Genomic DNA, 18,483 nt, shown 5'->3' with positions numbered 1-18,483 from the left:
AGCATGCCCTAAGAAACATTACTACCATGTTTGATCAAAACTGGCTCCATGGTTCTAAAAAAAAGAATTGAAAATAGATTTATTCTTATTTTTGTTATGGAAGTCAGTGTGAGGGAGCCACCCCAGACATAAGTGTGAAAAGAGCATGTCTTAGGAAAGAATCTTGTGTAGTATGATTTAAATTGACCAGGTCATCTTAGAGAAGAAGTTACAAGTAAGTTTTCCAGAGAAGAAGTTACAAGTAAGTTTTCCAAATGTTTATTATAGAAATCAAACCATTTCTTGAGGAGCCACCTTGGACTAAATTCTGATAGAGCCTTCCCAGGAAGCATTCCTATCAAATTTTATCAAAACTAACTTGGTCATTCTAAAGCATAATTTCGAAATACGGTTTCGTATGGTTGCTATAAAAGTCACACCACAGAAAATGGAGCCATACTGAACATAACTTTGGTAAAACATGCATGCCATGAGCAACATTCATCCATCTGGCACAGTGATTTTTGAGAACAAGCTGAAAATTGCAAATGTGGATGGATGGATGGACGGACGGATGAACAGACGGATGGAGGGATGGATGGATTAGTAGACAGACATCAGAGACACATGATGGATGCAGGTCCATGCCATAAATTCAAATAACCTTTGACCTGGTGAGCTAAAAATTAGGGTACAAAGATTATAAATATGGTACCTTGGTGTAGAGCTTCTCTTCAGGGTCTCACTTTCAGTGTAGAATTCATCTCTTTGTTTTACAACCTGTTTGTGTACCTCCAGTAGGGTACTGAAACAAGGCAAAAACACAATATGGTACATCAAAATGTGAAGACCATGATTTCTCAGTCATTGATAAGCCATTTGTTTGATGAAGGCTAGTCCCATACATTTAAACGTTTTGCCAAACTTAATTTAAGTTTCTCTCTATAATAGGCTCATACCTTTGTTAAAAAATGTACAATCTCAACTACAATATGAATCTAAGAAAAAAAAAACAGAGCTGTCAAAAAAATAAAATAACTTGAATTTCCATAGCCAACTTTGAATGAATTTTTTAGATCAAGCTATTTTATGAAATTTTCGAAAATATAGGGTATAAATCTTTTTAAAATCTTAATCCAATCATGCAGTAACTGAATAATGATTGTGTAGGAAAACACAGATCACCAGTTTTATTTATTAATAACTCATCAAGGCAACAATTCTCTATCATGTGTAATATGTTTATACATAAGGTACAGTAAGATTTGTATATAATGTCATATATAAGACATTTTCTGCTTGCAGAATTTATTTTAATTCTTAACAGACAGATCATATTGTTTTCATCATACTCATGTTCCTGTTTCAATTTGATAAAATCTTCGTTCATGACTTCAACCTTCGCCAATAGCTCCTGTAATAAAAAAACAATACAGAATATAAAAATGGGCTGGGAATTGGAAGATGGTTTCTGTAAATTTTAAATCTGCAAGGTCTTTTATCAAATTCTGTTTCATAATCATCCACAACAAAAAATGAAGAAAAATACTACTTTAGGAGAAAAATAAACCCACAAAAGTGGGTAGCCAAAGCAACAAATCTGGTCTTTAGTTAACTGATAAAAACAAGATTTAATGGTACATATTTTCCCTTGTAATGTCTCATAATAATTATGTGCAAAAACCCAAATATTAAAATGAGGCAATAGAAAATGCATAAAAGAAACTTACATTATATTTCTTTTCCATTCCCTCAAAATCTCTTCTGGGAATGACATCTCCATAATTTGCAATCATTTCATTCAACCTCTTTGAAGCTGCCTTTTCATCCTCTCTTGCTTTCCTGAGAAAAAATAAACGCAATATAATCTAAGAGTCCTAGTAAACAGGTCATATATCAGTATTTAAGCTTGCTCCATTAATTTATATGCAAAAAATGGACATATCATTTGAACTATTATAAATTAAAGGTGAGGTTCAGTGTTTTATCAAGCTGTATTATATGAGTTCCTTGAATGTAAATATTTTGTTCTATGTGTGATTCTGTGTGATTTCACATTTATGTCAAGAATAAGAACTAGTATGTTCAGTTCAACAAGTCTATTCTTAAAAAGAACCTTTTAATAATTAATGTTCTTTTAAATAAAGATATTAAAAGCTTTGATGTTATATGTAGCTTTCTTACTACATACATTACATATACTTCTCACAAAAAATTTAGTCCCCCTCTGTAAAGGCCACTCATCTTACATGGCCACTTTCTTGGTGCAGAAGGGGTGGCCATGTAAGAGGGAGACCACTGTATGTTGATGGCTTATGTATAAATTATGGTCTTGAACATATTTTATTTCAGCAATACTTTGGGTGCCTGTATTGAAAGAAAAGAAACTGGCCTAGACTCCTTCATTTTATTCAGAATTATATGTATTATTGGAGTAAAAGTGGCATAGACTCCTTCATTTTATCCAATATTATATGTATTGCTGGAGTAAAAGTGGCTTAAACTCCATCATTTTATCCAGAATTATATGTATTGTTGGAGAAAAATTGGCCTAGACTCCATCATTTTATCCAGAATTATATGTTTTATTGGAGTAAAAGTGGCTTAGACTCCATCATTTTATCCAGAATTATAAGTATTGCTGGAGTAAAACTGGCCAGGACTCCTTCATTTTATTCAGAATTATATGTATTATTGGAGTAAAAGTGGCATAGACTCCTTCATTTTATCCAATATTATATGTATTACTGAAGTAAAAGTGGCTTAAACTCCATCATTTTATCCAGAATTATATGTTTTGTTGGAGAAAAATTGGCCTAGACTCCATCATTTTATCCAGAATTATATGTTTTATTGGAGTAAAAGTGGCTTAGACTCCATCATTTTATCCAGAATTATATGTATTGCTGGAGTAAAACTGGCCAGGACTCCTTAATTTTATCCAGAATCATATATATTATTGTTGCAGAAGTGGCCTATACTCCATCATTTTATCCAGAATTATATGTACTGTTGGAGTAAAAGTGGCCTAGACATCTTTATGTTATACAGGATTATATATATTATTGCAGTAAAACTGGCCTAGACTCCTTCATTTTATCCAGAATTATATGTACTGTTAGAGTAAAAGTGGCCTAGACATCTTTGTGTTATACAGGATTATATATATTATTGGAGTAAAACTGGCCTAGACTCCTTCATTTTGTCCATAATTCTATGTATTATTGGAGAAAAATTGGCCTAGACTCCTTCACTTTATCCAGAATTATATGTATTAGTGGAGTAAAACTGGCCTGGACTCCATTATTTTATCCAGAATTATATGTATTGTTGGAATAAAAGTGGCCTAGACACTTTTATTTTATACAAGATTATATGTATTGTTTGATCCAAAATTATATGTATTGGTGCAGTAAGGTTTGTGATATCAATAGTGAGACAATCTATTACAATTTTGTTACCATGACATTTTTAAATTATAGATTGAAGGATATTTCAACTTGCCAAATGTTATTAATAAATAATCACATACTTCACACCTGAAGAGTCATGTGTAATCTGGACTGGCCATTATTTTTAAATTCTGACTCCTCCACACCTCTCCCTTTTTATTGTCTGTGAAAAATAAAATTATACAATCATAAATTATTACTTAAGAGCTATTTTTAAAGTTTTTGGATCCCCTTCATCTTCTTCCTCTTGCTTCTGTTTGGACAGCAGGTAGTCCTCTTGCTGGTACCTCATATCATTTAGGTCTGAAATAAGCAGCTTACGGGCATCAGATTCATCTCTGTAATGTAGGTACTGCTCTTCTAGGTCTTCTTGAAGCTTCTTCACCTGTGTCTGGAGATCTTTTTTCTCATTGTTCAGAGTCTGAATATGATTTTGAAGACTTTTGTTTTCTAACCTCATATCCTTCAGTTCTATAAGAATGATACATAAAAATTACTATGTGTAGTTTTTTAATCTCTGATGGAAATACAGATATTAGTATCTATGTTGTTCCTGCATTTTGTCCAACTACAATATAATTTACTGGAAAACCCATCATCTCTTCCAATATCATATTTTGTTTGTTCTCAGGATCTCTCATGATGAAAGAATATATGAATTTCAATGAAAAATTATCATTCTTCTTCTTCTTTTTCTTCTTCTTCTTCTTCTTCTTCTTCTTCTTCTTCTTCTTATTATTATTATTATTATTGTTGTTGTTGTTTTTTTAACTATCATTATAATTATGACCATTATCATAATTAACATTAGAACTAAAATTAACAATTCGTGTAACCATTTCTAAGAAACTCAAGAAACAAATTTACTGATTTTAGCAAAAACTAAATGAGTCATTTGTATATAAATTCAAAACCATAAAAAGTGCAGACAATAATTAAAACAACAGACAAAATTATTAAAATCTGTATTCCTTGAGACAAGGCTGACAGAAAGTGGTTGATTCCAGGAATAAAGAAAGCTAGGGACTGATGTGTAGAAGGCAATAACTATACACCCACCTTGTTTTTCTTCTTCTCTGATTGCAATGATTTTCTGATCACACTGTTCAGATACTGTAACTAACATTTGCTGAAAATATATTTGATACAGTATCATCATAATATATCAGACAATTAGATTTTAAAAAATCATTCAAGATACACATTGTAACTAGTTACCTTTTAATGTGAAATTGACACATTATGAAAGCATACATGTATCCCTGTCTTGTACCAGAGAATCTCTCCTTGCAAGTGAGAAAGTTTTCCACAGTGGTATCTTTGTGTTAAATAAATACCAGTTTGATGACATAAATTCCACAGTGGTATCTTGGGTAAAATAAATACAATACCAGTTTAATGACACACACATTCAACAGTGGTATCTTTGTTTAAAAGAAATACCATGTTGATGAGACACAAATTCCAGAATGCTATCTCGGTGAATGTGCTATGCATATTTAATTTGTATTATTTGTTGGCTATTCTTAATGATCATATGTTATATACATTTGTATTTTGTTCTTGGCCATGTCCAAAATCAAGTTCACAGTGTACCTGATCAGCAACATTTATTTTGTAAACAACAGAATACATAGCTAACATTTTCTCCATGACTGTGGATTAACTATTCAGATCATTGTTAATGTAAACATGTTTAGCTGAATTTAAGATACAGTCTTGATTCTGACCATAAAATCTTCTAGAATGGAAAATTCCATTATGTGACAGTATTGTCAGAAAATGGTAATTGCAACCTAGGTCAAGCAGATGAGCATATAATCTTGTCATTAAGAAAATTACTAATTCTTGCCTAAAATCTGAAGCAAAAACAATCTTATTGTTGTGTTCAGTTTTTCATTTGGGTGATGTTATTTATTCCAATTATTATTTACTGGATATACAAAGTGCTCACCTCTTGGACTAAAACATTAATTTGGAATTACACTGAATTCAAACAAGGACATTTTTAGATTATATTATTGTGATACATCAAAAGACTTGGTACATCATCACACTCCAGACCATTGGCATATTAGGATATTCAAGACTACAGGCACATCAATACGTTCAATATTGGAATTTATTTGAAACACCACTGAATTTCAGTTGGAACTGGACTTGTGATATAACTTTTAGGACTATTTGGGATTTAATTCACAATATCATAAGTTCTTTTTTAATTTTCACTTTGTATTCTAGGGAAATAAATTATTTATTGAATTTTACAAAACTTTTGGTTTTCACTTATTTATATTACTTAGTTTAAGACTATAGAGTCATAACAGTAAGATAAACACCAAAATGTTATCTATGTGTAAGATGAACACCAAAATGTTATCAATGTGTAAGATGAACACCAAAATGTCATCTATGTGTAAGATGAACACCAAAATGTTATATATGTGTAAGATGAACATCAAAATGTTATCAGTGTAAGATGAACACCAAAATGTTATCTATGTGTAAGCTGAACACCAAAATGTTATATATGTGTAAGATGAACACCAAAATGTCATCTATTTGTAAGATGACCACCAAAATGTTATATATTTGTAAGATGAACACCAAAATGTTATCAATGTGTAAGATGAACACCAAAATGTTATCTATGTGTAAGATGAACACCAAATTGTTATATATGTGTAAGATGAACACCAAAATGTTATCCATGTGTAAGATGAACACCATAATGTCATATATGTGTAGTATGAACACCCAAATGTTCTATATGTGTAAGGTGAACACCAGTTTCTCTCCAAATTTTGTTCCAATCCATTAAGTTCTTGAAAAGCTACTGAGCACAAATGAAATTTATGACAGACTAAAGGTGAAAGGATGAAATGGGATAGATAGAATCTATAAATATTGGTAACTGTATATGGTCCGATCATATCTATGATGAACGCATAAAGAACAACAAGAACATTTTTCATACCTCAAACCACAAAACAACCTTGTCATTCTTTAAAATACTGCCTGGATTAGGCAAATTCAAAACAAATTCTCACCAACAAAAGTTTAGTGTTGCAGTATTCAGCCCAAAAAGTTCATGTCCTACCTTTAGTGGTTCCAGCTCTCGGATTTGTTGTCTTTGATATGCCAGCATCATCTCATACTCATTCTTAATGGCTGACAAGACTGGCTTGTATGTTTTGAAATCTTCAATTAGGTACTCAAAAACTTCTCTGTGAGCCTGAAATATTCACACATCTTTTCATGCATGCTTTATGGAGAATATTGGACATGGTAAATTCTCTGAAATCTTTACGTAAGTTTTTATGCATACTTTATGGAGAATATTGGACATAGTGAATTGTGTGAAATCTTTACATAAGTTTTCATGCCTACTTTATGGAGATTATTGGACATAGTGAATTGTGTGAAATCTTTACATAAGTTTTCATGCATACTTTATAGAGAATATTGGACATGGTGAATTGTGTGAAATCTTTACATAAGTTTTTTATGCATAATTTATGGAGAATATTGGACATAGTGGATTGTCTGAAATCTCTACATAAGTTTTAATGCATACTTTATACAGAATATTGAACATAGTGAATTCTCTGAAATCTTGACATTAGTTTTTTATGTATAATTTATGAAGAATATTGGACATAGTGGATTGTCTGAAATCTCTACATAGGTTTCCACACATACTTTATGGAGAATATTGGACATGGTGGATTGTCTGAAATCTCTACATAGGTTTCCACACATAATTTATGGAGAATATTGGACATAGTGGATTGTCTGAAATATTTATATGCTCTTTATTATTTCTTTGTTTTGAAATTTACATATGAACTTTTCTTGTATTATTCATGTAATAATATGAACAGAATGCTAGCAATTACATTATATATAAACCTAAATATAATTATAAATAGAAGATATACGTTCCATAAATAATCATGCTTGTATTAACAGTACTATAACAGCTATGCAATGCATTATCAGCTGTAGATTAATTGTAAGCATTTGTATAACATAGCTGATGTCCAAGTTTTCATACTCTAACAACATACGTCTACCAAACTTATCAAGTAAAAAAGAAGCTTTAGAAATCATTTCATCTTTTTAAAAGAATTTGTTACTAAGATAAAATGAATCATTTACTCAAGGCAAGTGCATACAATATATATAAGATTGAAACAGGTGTGTGAGTCAAAAAATATTAGTGAAAAATTATAAAATATTTCTAAAACATTGGATACGTAAATAAAACATATTTAAATATTATTTGTTCTCATGGTAGTTTATTAGTTTCTTTAAAAAATCTGTTTTCAATTACCATAGCATAACCTAATTACTACCAGCATAATCTAATTACTACCAGCAGATAAAGTTCATTAGAATATTGCCATTTCAAATATATAGCCAATGTACAGGATGAAACATAAACCATACAATGTTTCATAATTCATGCAAGTGTTGTTTAATGTTTATTTGCATGCTTATTATAAATACCTGGAGTCTTAACTCATTTGGCTCTACTTCAGTGACTCCTAGAGCACGGATTTCCTTCTTCAGATAAATTTCCAACTGATCCAGGAATCTAGGCTTTGGAATGATTCTGGGTTTTCCCATGGCTTCATCATTAACAAGAACAAGGCTCTTATTCTTAGTCAACATCAAAGACGATGCTGGTACTGAGTGGCCACTGGCATGGGCAGGCCATGTGTCAATTTCACCCGCTTTTGTGTCAACAAAAGGCTGAAAATTAATTGAACATGAGTTAGAGTACGAGATGACAATTAAACAAGGAAATTTTATGACTGGGTTATCAATATATGATATATTCATCATAATTGCAACTTCTTCAGCTGGAAATGTGTCCATACTGAGTGAAACAAATTTAACTTGCATTAAATTTATCATTCTTATAATCTCAATAAAGAATATTTTATACAAATTACCCAAACAGGAAGGAAACTACACATCATCATCATCATCATCGATCATCATCATCATCATCATCATCATCATCATCAATATCATCATCATCATGATGATTTCTAGACCATTATCAGAGCCTATCATACTTAAAATCTTTTTTAATGTATGTAGTATGATTAGAATCATTAATTTGTCTTTCTGTCTATCCATATATCAATCCATCCATCCATCTCTTGAACAATTCATCTGCTAATTTTCACTGATTGCAATCAAATATTTCTCCTCATCAAACAAGCAGATTCAGTACATTTTGTCTCCAACAACTTTGAATAGATAACTAATAGTAAACAATAATTAAATCTGACTGTAACACTTGTAACAGAGCTGTATAGTTACAAGACTTCCAAAGTAACTAAGTTTCATGGCCTTAAAGGGCATGAGAGCAACAATGCAAAAATGGACTTTTGAAAAACTGATCTGTGACCTTGTCTTTAAAGATGAAACTTTGAATGTAATACATTAGATGCTATGATACTGAAAGGTATTAGTGTAACAAGATTCATCCATATAACTTAAACAGTGTTTATGTATAAAAAAGAAGAAGAAAAAAACAACTCAAAAATATTGTTCTGTAACTCTGACCTTTGTTATATTATGTATATCTGTATTGTGTTTGACAATTTGTCCATGACTGTAGTTTGTAATGACTATCTATGAACATGATATTAAATACCAGTAGCTAATATTTGTCCATGACTGTAGATTGTGATGACTATCTATAAACATGATATTACACACCAGTAGCTAATATTTGTCCATGACTGTAGATTGTGATGACTATCTATAAACATGATTTTACATACCAGTAGCTAATATTTGTCCATGACTGTAGATTGTGATTATTATTTATAAACATGATATTACATACCAGACTGTAGATTGTGATTATTATTTATAAACATGATATTACATACCAGTAGCTAATATTTGTCCATGACTGTAGAATGTGATGACTATCTATAAACATGATATTACATACCAGTAGCTAATATTTGTCCATGACTGTAGATTGTGATGACTATCTATAAAAATGATATTACATACCAGTAGCTAATATTTGTCCATAACTGTAGATTGTGATGACTATCTATAAACATGATATTACATACCAGTAGCTAATATTTGTCCATGACTGTAGATTGTGATGACTATCTATAAACATGATTTTACATACCAGTAGCTAATATTTGTCCATGACTGTAGATTGTGATTATTATTTATAAACATGATATTACATACCAGTAGCTAATATTTGTCCATGACTGTAGAATGTGATGACTATCTATAAACATGATATTACATACCAGTAGCTAATATTTGTCCATGACTGTAGATTGTGATGACTATCTATAAAAATGATATTACATACCTGTAGTTAATATTTGTCCATGAATGAAGATTCTATTTTAAGATAATGAGCTATAAATATGTTCTTTATTTAGGTCTGAGTTCTACAAAATGAGCCTGTGTACAATTTCAAGTAATTTTCCATAGGCTGATTAAGGTGGGTTGTGTTGCAACACAAGTCTGGTGGGTTGTCTTGCAAAATTATTTAAGTGGGAGGTATTTGACATAGAGTCATATGAGAGTCATAGTGATGTATATATAAGGAGGAAGAAGAGAACAGTTAATTCATCCCTAATTCTTAATTTTATTACTGATCTTATTTTATGTTCAGTCTGCAGAATTATTTAATGTTGTGTTTTGATTTGAGAGGAATCATTTTAATTGTTTATTGGAATTACAAAATGCTCATATGACTGTATGACTAAAGCAAAATTTGGGATTATTGTGAATTCCTTCAAAGGAGTTCTGGACACTGCCATTGTGATACATTAAGACTGCTGGACTTCAGCACATTCAAGACTATGAATTCATTCAGAACACTGTTCTTTTGAACTTGTGATAGAACTTTTAGAATTATTTTGGATTTAATTCACAATATTGTCATGTTCCTCTTGAACTATACTTTGTGCAATTTAGAGAATTAAATTATTTGTTAAGTTTTACAACACTTTTCAGTTTTGCTTCTTTCATTTTGAGGATAGGACTTCAGCTGTGGAATACAATATTTTGTTTACTGACAATATGAAAATATGACAGGTTTAATCCATTTGTCTTAAACAGCTCTTAAGCCATTGAACAAAAAGAAACCCTGACCGAACTATGAAATATTGACTGTGACCTTCACCTGGAATCTGGTACATGATACACTTTACTGTGATGATAAATAGTTATACCATGTTTATTCCCCTTCATCTCAAAATGGCTCTACATGGCTCATGCAGCCAAAGTGTTTTCATTCTAGGACTTTTAAAAGACTTTCCAAAACTAATTACAAGGAATATTTTTTCTAATAATAATTGAACTTTCTCAATATGTAATATTGTTTATCACTGAATAATAGTTACAACTGAAGAATAAAAACAAAGCTCATTAGTGTGCCACTAGCAAAGTGATGCTACTCCAAATGGCAAACAACATTTTTGTCTCGACCAACCTTGATGATGTCACCAATATTAAAGATTATTTTCACAGACTCAGCCAACCTGCTCAAAATTCAAGGAGATTTTAAAGCAACTCATCAGATTAAAGGGTTTGTTCAAGGTCATACAGACCATGCTCTAAGGAGTGAAATAGAAAGTAAGGAAAATTACAGTAATAAATAACATCACTGACCTTGATACAAATAATCTCCAATGTGATATCCCTGTCAATGTACCAAGCTGTATCCCTTAATCTCAGTTAGCTCTAAAGTTATATAATGGATATAAGTGTTTTGGAAAACTTAAAATACTGAGCTTTGACCTTGATGGCAAACATGGTCCATGACACACCCACTTATGATGATGTATAAATATACCAATTTCAATCTCCTAGTCTCAAACAGATCTAAAATTGAAGAGTGGGAAAAAGTGTCATGCAAAACTTAAAATAATTAGGCACGACCATGATCTTTAAAATATAACCCCAAAATGAAATGTGATATACCTTCTAATGATTATATATAATTATATCATTTTTCATCCCCTAATTTCAAATAGCTCTGAAGTTACAGAGCCAAAATGAAAGTTTGAAGGAAAATATAAGATGCTGAACCATGGGTTTAACCTTGAAGATATGGCCTCCAATGTCTTCTAGTGACAATACATAAGAATACCAAGTTCATTTCTTAATCCGAAAAGGCTGTAAAAAAAAACTATACAGCAGAAAGGAAACAGCAGGAAAACATACCAATGATTTCAAAGTTAAAAAGTGGAAGGGACAGTGTGCTGGGAAACTTAAAATATGGGGCCCTAACTTTTTCATGAAGATAGGACCTCAATGGGGTATGCAACACACTTTCTAGACATAAAAGAATACCAAGTTTTATCACTTAATCTTGAAAGGCATGACATTCCTAGAGCAGAAATGCTTTTTACTAAATAGTGGGGGGGGGCAACTGCACAAAAATTATAGTGTGCAACAGACTGATTTTGTTTAAAATCTCTCTGAACTGACAATCTAACCATGTAAATAGTAACAATAATCAAACCCTTACATTTTAAATATGTGACTTTTACAAATTGTAATGAATAAATTGGTTTAAAGATAAATCTCTGGGGGAAAAAACAATACAGTCAAACAAAGGTATTTCTGATTCATTGAAAGGGCACAGATTCTGTCCAAATAATCAGTTGTCCATTTTACTGACAATAATCTAAAAAAATAAATTTTATAAACAGATGTTCATTCAATCTGTATATCAAAAAGTAGTAACAAAATAGTGAATGGATAACTGAATTGATCAACATATCTCCAATTAAAAAAATTACATACCCTGAGTGCATGTGGTGCAGGTAGCTGATGAACTGTGTCTCCTAGTTTATAGGTAGCTCCTGATACTCCATCAAATTTGGGATTAGATCTAGGTGAAAAAGCATTACTTCTCCTGAAGTAAAAGAAATATAAATATTGTCTGATTCTATTCATTTTTTCACAAAAGATCTAGAAACATAGATTTCTGTAAAATTCACTCAGTGTATGTATGTATGTGAGCATGTGTGTGTAATACAGAAATATACAATATGGTTGTCTAAATCACTTAGGCCATTTCAAATCTGAAAATTATTTGGTTGTTTTCAGTCATATGTGCAAGGTTCCCTGGTGGTTGTCAATCATTTTATGCCGCCTAAGCTCTTTTAGCAATTCAATCAAAATCCACAAATGTATTTAATCACTTTATTACTGATGATGCACTGGATAATACAGTGATTCCGGTCAGGATGTTGTCTGTCAAATTAGCAATTCAAGTGTTATGCTTATCAGTTTGATGTCACATGATCTCATGAAGTCTATTTCATAAATAAACTACACTACAAGCAAAGTGTGAATAAAAAATGGAAAATGTCTGTTTCTGGAATTTTATAAAATAATTTGCAGGACATGGTGATTTCAGTGAGCAGAGGGAGAGACAGGAGATACCTCAAACCTCAGAAAGAAAACCACTAGCAGCTGGGAGGCTCATATGTATAGGTTTCTAACAGTTTTTGTTGGCTATTATAGGTCGGCTGTATCAGCTCACCCAACATTTTACCAGACAAATATGCATAAGTAGATAGTAGTGGTGCTCAAAAGGGAACAATTGCTCTTTGGTGGGTGCATGTGCAGCATAGTGCAGGATAGAAAACCATGATATTAATTTAATTCAAAAACATATTGTTTTAATATAAGATAATTCCAACTCTATTACAGAAAAAAAACTAGTGTAGAAATTTACTGTCACTTCCTAAAATATTGCAGATACTATGGCGATATTTTGATTATTATGTATTGTTTCTAAACAGTCTAACTACTGTGTACTTACCTTGTGTAGAATGGATGACATTTTGTCACTAATTCTGCATCATCAATTGAATTTATGATTTTTGGTGAGTACACTATTTTAAAAATGCTTGCACACATATTACTGTTTTCCAAAGTCAGATCAAATGATTACCATATTTGTCAAGAAGTAAGTGACTGAATATTCAGTAGTATTTAAGAGTCAAAAATTCAGTATGGCAATGTCCTTGTCTTTTGTAAGTTATGATTGCTTCTGAAACTGAGAAGTGTTGACCTGAAACTTGTTTCACATAAATAAATGTGCATTTAAACATTATTTATCAGGTTATAATTATATTTTAAAGAAAACCATTTTATATGCATTATTTATTGATTTGACAGTATATCGATCTCTGATGCTCAAAGTTACACCTTCTTTCACAGTTCTTAAAAAAGATGAAGATAAAATGTTAACAAAAGAATGCGCACAACACAATACTTAAGTCACAACAAAACAGAATCTTGTAGTAACATTAACTGAGGTGACACATACCATCTACAAAAGAAACCAGCCCACAAGAAAACAATGGGCAAATTTCAATAGCAAAAAGACAAGTACTTTTCAAGTCAGAAGAGTGTGATGAATGGCATTATTAGGAAACCAAAGAGAAAATGTGTTTCACCCCTCATTTCTGGAAATCTACTGAGCAAGTCAAATATATATGTTCTCTGATCTGTAGCAATGAAGATGAAAAGTTCTGATGAAAAACAGTGTGACTATAGAAAGTAAAACTGCAGACCAAAAGAAAGAAAAAAAAAGAAAATTTGTATGTATATCAATCAAAACAAAAATCCTGTACCTTGTAAATCAGGGAACCAACATAAAAGAAGTACCCACTGATTTAGTATTACTAAAAAATGAATTTTCCGGCGATATTAACGACGATGAAAATTGCAGCGTCATAACTGGTAGCCAGAGGAAAAAAGTAGATGTTAAGTTTATTTTTATTGTAACATGGGAAAAATGTGACTGAATCTGGACTCATCTTAAATATTGTTCCAGTGCTATAGTTTTGAAGGAAGGCTTTGCTTTGAAGTCTCCTTGCTGTTTAAACAAAGACTTCTAGATGTGTTAATTTGAACACTATATTGCAAATATTTTCGTTTACTGTTGATTTACTTCATTTATCTCGTTTTCAACATATATCCTCAACTTCGTCATGTTGATTTAGACTTTATGCAACATATGCAGCCGGGTATGTGAGAAAGCTTGCCAGTAGCTTCTCGTGGGTCGGTGGTTCTTTCTGGGGTTTTCCCGGGTTCTTCCTCCACCATTAATACTGGCCGCCATGAATAGCCAATCGTGTGCTGAAAAATGGCATTAAACCCCACAACAACAACAACAACAACATATGCAGCAATATCACAATTTATGACATTTATATGCCACCAGGGTTAATTTTGAGAATTACCATGATATCAGAACTCATGCCATTTAATAATCTGGAACATTGATAGAACAGTCAATAATCTATTGATCACTTCCAGATGTAAACTAGAAATGAAGAGTTAAGAGCAACAAAGGAGATATTTATCTTGTTGGTGTCTTTATTTATTGATTTGTTGATATCATAATTTAAGACCTGCAATACATAACACTCCAGGCTACTTCATTTTCCACTTTTATGTCCATAGTACAAGTCATAGGGGTCATGTATGTGCATTTACTCATTTTAAATTGAAAATAAATTGTTGTTTTAAAATTTAACACTAATTTTCTTTAACCAAAGTCTATTCAGTCCTGATTATTGAGTGCTCTGCACCTTATCTATCACCAAGAAACTTCCAGACAAATACACTGGACAACAAATTTTTACAAAAGTCATGTTACTGAAATAAAATTAGTCAATTCTTATCAATTTTTATGTGCTGAACACGAATATGACAGTCAAATTGCAAAATTGGCTCTAGTTTTTTTGTAATCTGCAAGAAATTAATGTTTACATAACGAAATGCATTCCAATAGTAAAAGGTCAACTGTAATAGCCTACCTATAAAAAATCAAGTCATTGACTACATCTTAGATTTCTTCGCCTGTCTCTTGTACAGCTGTTCGGGAGCATCTCTGAGGAGTGTCCAGCAGTAGTCAGCCAGCATTGTAGTGGACCATTTTCCCTGGTATCTTTGCTCCATTGTTGCGATATCTTGATGAAAACGTTCGCCGTGTTCATCACTAACAATACCACAGTTGCTAGGAAAGAAATCCAAATGGGAATGAAGGAAGTGAATCTTTAGAGACATATTGCAGCCAAGTTTCTTATACTTCATCAACATGTCTTCTACTAGTTCCTTATAGTTTTCTGCCCTAACATTTCCGAGGAAGTTTGTAGAAACTAGGCGAAAAGCATTCCATGCTTGTTTCGCGTCACCTTCCAGCAAGTTGTTGAACCGGTCATCTTTGAAAAGCTCTCGAATCTGAGGACCCACAAAAACTCCCTCTTTAATCTTTGCTTCGCTGAGTCGAGGGAATTTTTCATGCAGGTATCGGAATGCTGGCAAAGTCCGGTCAATGGCTTTCACGAAGTTCTTCATCAAACCTAGTTTGATGTGAAGGGGTGGTAGCAAGATTTTCTGAGCCTCAACCAGAGCTGGGTGTTGGATATTCTTCTCTCCAATGGCTACATTCTGCCTGTGAGTCCATTCCTTCCTCATGTAGTGCATTTCCCTTGCTCGGCTATCCCACTCGCATAAGAAACACATGTATTTTGTATATCCTTGCTGCAGTCCCATTAAAAGGGCAACTACCTTCAAATCACCACAGAGGTGCCAGCTGTACTTGTTATACTCAATGGAATTCAGTAGCTGCCTTAAGTTATCGTATGTCTCTTTCATGTGGACAGCATACGCTACTGGAATAGATGGAAGAATGTTTCCATTGTGCAAAAGCACAGCCTTGAGACTCAGTTTCGAAGAGTCCACAAATAGTCTCCATTCTTGTGGGTCATGAGTGATTTTTAAAGCATTCATGAGGCCCTCAATATCGGAACAGAATATCAGATTACTTTCCTTTCTGAAGAAAGGCTCCAATTGCTGGTGGCGCTTTCGATATGCAGTAATTGTGACATCTTCTTCTAGAAGATTCCATTGTTGGAGTCTAGATCCTAGCAATTCTGCCTTGTTCTTTGATAAGTCCAAATCACGAATCAGGTCATTTAGTTCTTCCTGTGTTATTCTGTGTGGGGTTGATGATGCACCACAGTGAAAATCTGGATCACTGCATGCTGATGGACCAGGAGAAGAACAGGTCGACTCACCTTTGTCTTCGTCAGATGAATCAAGAGAATATTCTGCTGGAGGTTCTGGAATAGGAAGTCCCTCACCATGTGGAACTGGTCTCAATGCAGACGGAATGTTTGGGTAGACTATTCTCGACTTCTTTCGCTTCGTTATTCCGCCGGAAAGAGGAGGAACCAAGCAGAAGTAACAGTCATTTAGGTGGTTGCTTGGCTCTCTCCACACCATTGGGACTGCAAACGGCATTGATGACCTTTTGCAATTCAACCACTGTGAAAGCTGTGTTGTACATGTAGCACAGCATATATGCGGAGCCCAAGGCTTGTCTTCGTCACCAACCTTGCATCCGAAGTAAAGATGATATGCCTTCTTCACTTGAGAATTGATACTTTTCTTCTGGTTGGCAAATGTCACTTCCCCACAAATATAGCAAAAATTGTCCGCGGTATTAACACACTTTCGAGGCATTACTGTTCTTTATTGTACGTAAATGGATAAAATAATAAGTTTTATGTAACAGTAGCTTGAACTGTCTCGCACAACGTCTAAAATATTTTAAATGCTGAACCTATCTGATTGGGCTTTATATAGTACACTGCTTACGTCAGCTTCAGCAGCCGCCTGGCATTAGTATAATAGGCCTACACATGTATAGTACACTGCTGACGTCAACTTACTTCAGCAGCCGCATGGCATTAGTATTGCATTGCATCAGAAAATGATGCAATCAACTGTGGATGATGTGAGCATGATGGTATTATGCAATGTTACATCATTATTCCGGATGTTGCTGCAGTCCTACTGGAGAAATTTACACAGTGAAACATAGAAAATGAGGTATATGAATATCTTCAAAACGAGAGCCAATACAAATTTTTCACGGTTATATTCGTGTTCGGCACACCAAAATACTACAGATTAGGGCCTTTTCAAGTCAGTAATGATTTCACTGTTGACCAGTGATATTATCTATGGACTTTTACAATGGTGGCCATGTACTAAACTTGGGTCAAAATAAGAGCGTGTCGAGTGGAATGGTCACAATCGAGGGTAGTACGAATTTGTTTATCAATATGCGTAGCTTTCATAGGGACATCACAACACGTGACATTCAATCTGGATTTACTGGATCACACCTTTAGGCCTTTAGGTTCATTTAGTCCAAAAATGTCTACGTATTTTAACATTGATTTTGCTGTATGCACCTCTTGTGGCATCTAAATAATGACCTTCCAGAGGAATATAGATGTATACAAATCTAAATGTAGTGAATACTTGCCACTTAAAGGTATGTAGAATCAAATGCTAAAAAATGACACCCATTACTGAAATAGTTGGAGTTGAATGCCTATATGACCTGTGTGACTTGTATAATGCTGTTGGTCATTTCTGGACACCTAAGGTTTCCGTCACCAATACTGAAGCAAAAGGCATACTGAATACAACCGATTGATGAAGCTAAATTACTGCAACATTGCTTACCATTTGAAAAGAAGCAATTGTCACCAGAATATTCTGTTCAAATAATATTAGTTTTGGACACATGGGACACCATCCCCATGTTTTCATGACTTGCTATATGTAGGCCTATTCTGTACACAGCTTTGAAAAGATGCAATATTTTTCCATTGGGCTATATAAATGAAATACATTACTTTGGACTGTTTCTGTCAGCAGTTCAGTCGAGTAATTAGGTTAGGTTTATAGCTAGTTTTACAAAATTCAATGTAACAATGCCAATAAATGGCAAGCAATATTAAGCAAACTAAACCAATCTTGTAAAAAAAATTAGTAAAGTTCAACATTTTATAAAAAATAAGCTATTATGTGGAAGATAAACAACAACGAATAGGGTTTAATGTGTTTACAACATCTTGTTTATGGGGAAAAATTATTAAAGAATTTAGAAAGAGACTATAAGCCAAGGGATTTCTTGAGAATCTAGCAGCAAGTT

General features: G+C 32.9%; 1 protein-coding gene across 1 annotated transcript in view; it reads right to left on the bottom strand.

Annotated features, from left to right (window-relative positions):
• Positions 1-18,483, bottom strand: part of LOC149782935 (translin-associated factor X-interacting protein 1-like) — a 35,659-nt gene that overhangs the window by 16,357 nt on the left and 819 nt on the right. Inside the window, exons 2-9 of the mRNA XM_089934495.1 lie at positions 12,252-12,363; positions 7,944-8,189; positions 6,532-6,666; positions 4,491-4,560; positions 3,632-3,902; positions 1,710-1,821; positions 1,332-1,393; positions 695-784 (exon numbers count right to left, since the gene is read on the bottom strand). Of these exons, the coding sequence (XP_089790621.1) occupies positions 695-784; positions 1,332-1,393; positions 1,710-1,821; positions 3,632-3,902; positions 4,491-4,560; positions 6,532-6,666; positions 7,944-8,189; positions 12,252-12,363 (1,098 nt within the window). The remainder of the gene's footprint in view (positions 1-694; positions 785-1,331; positions 1,394-1,709; positions 1,822-3,631; positions 3,903-4,490; positions 4,561-6,531; positions 6,667-7,943; positions 8,190-12,251; positions 12,364-18,483) is intronic.

Source organism: Sinohyriopsis cumingii, chromosome 15, assembly GCF_028554795.1.
Source record: "Sinohyriopsis cumingii isolate HCF-2022 chromosome 15, ASM2855479v2, whole genome shotgun sequence".
NCBI lineage: Eukaryota > Metazoa > Mollusca > Bivalvia > Unionida > Unionidae > Sinohyriopsis > Sinohyriopsis cumingii.
This window is presented reverse-complemented; position numbering and strand designations above follow the sequence as displayed.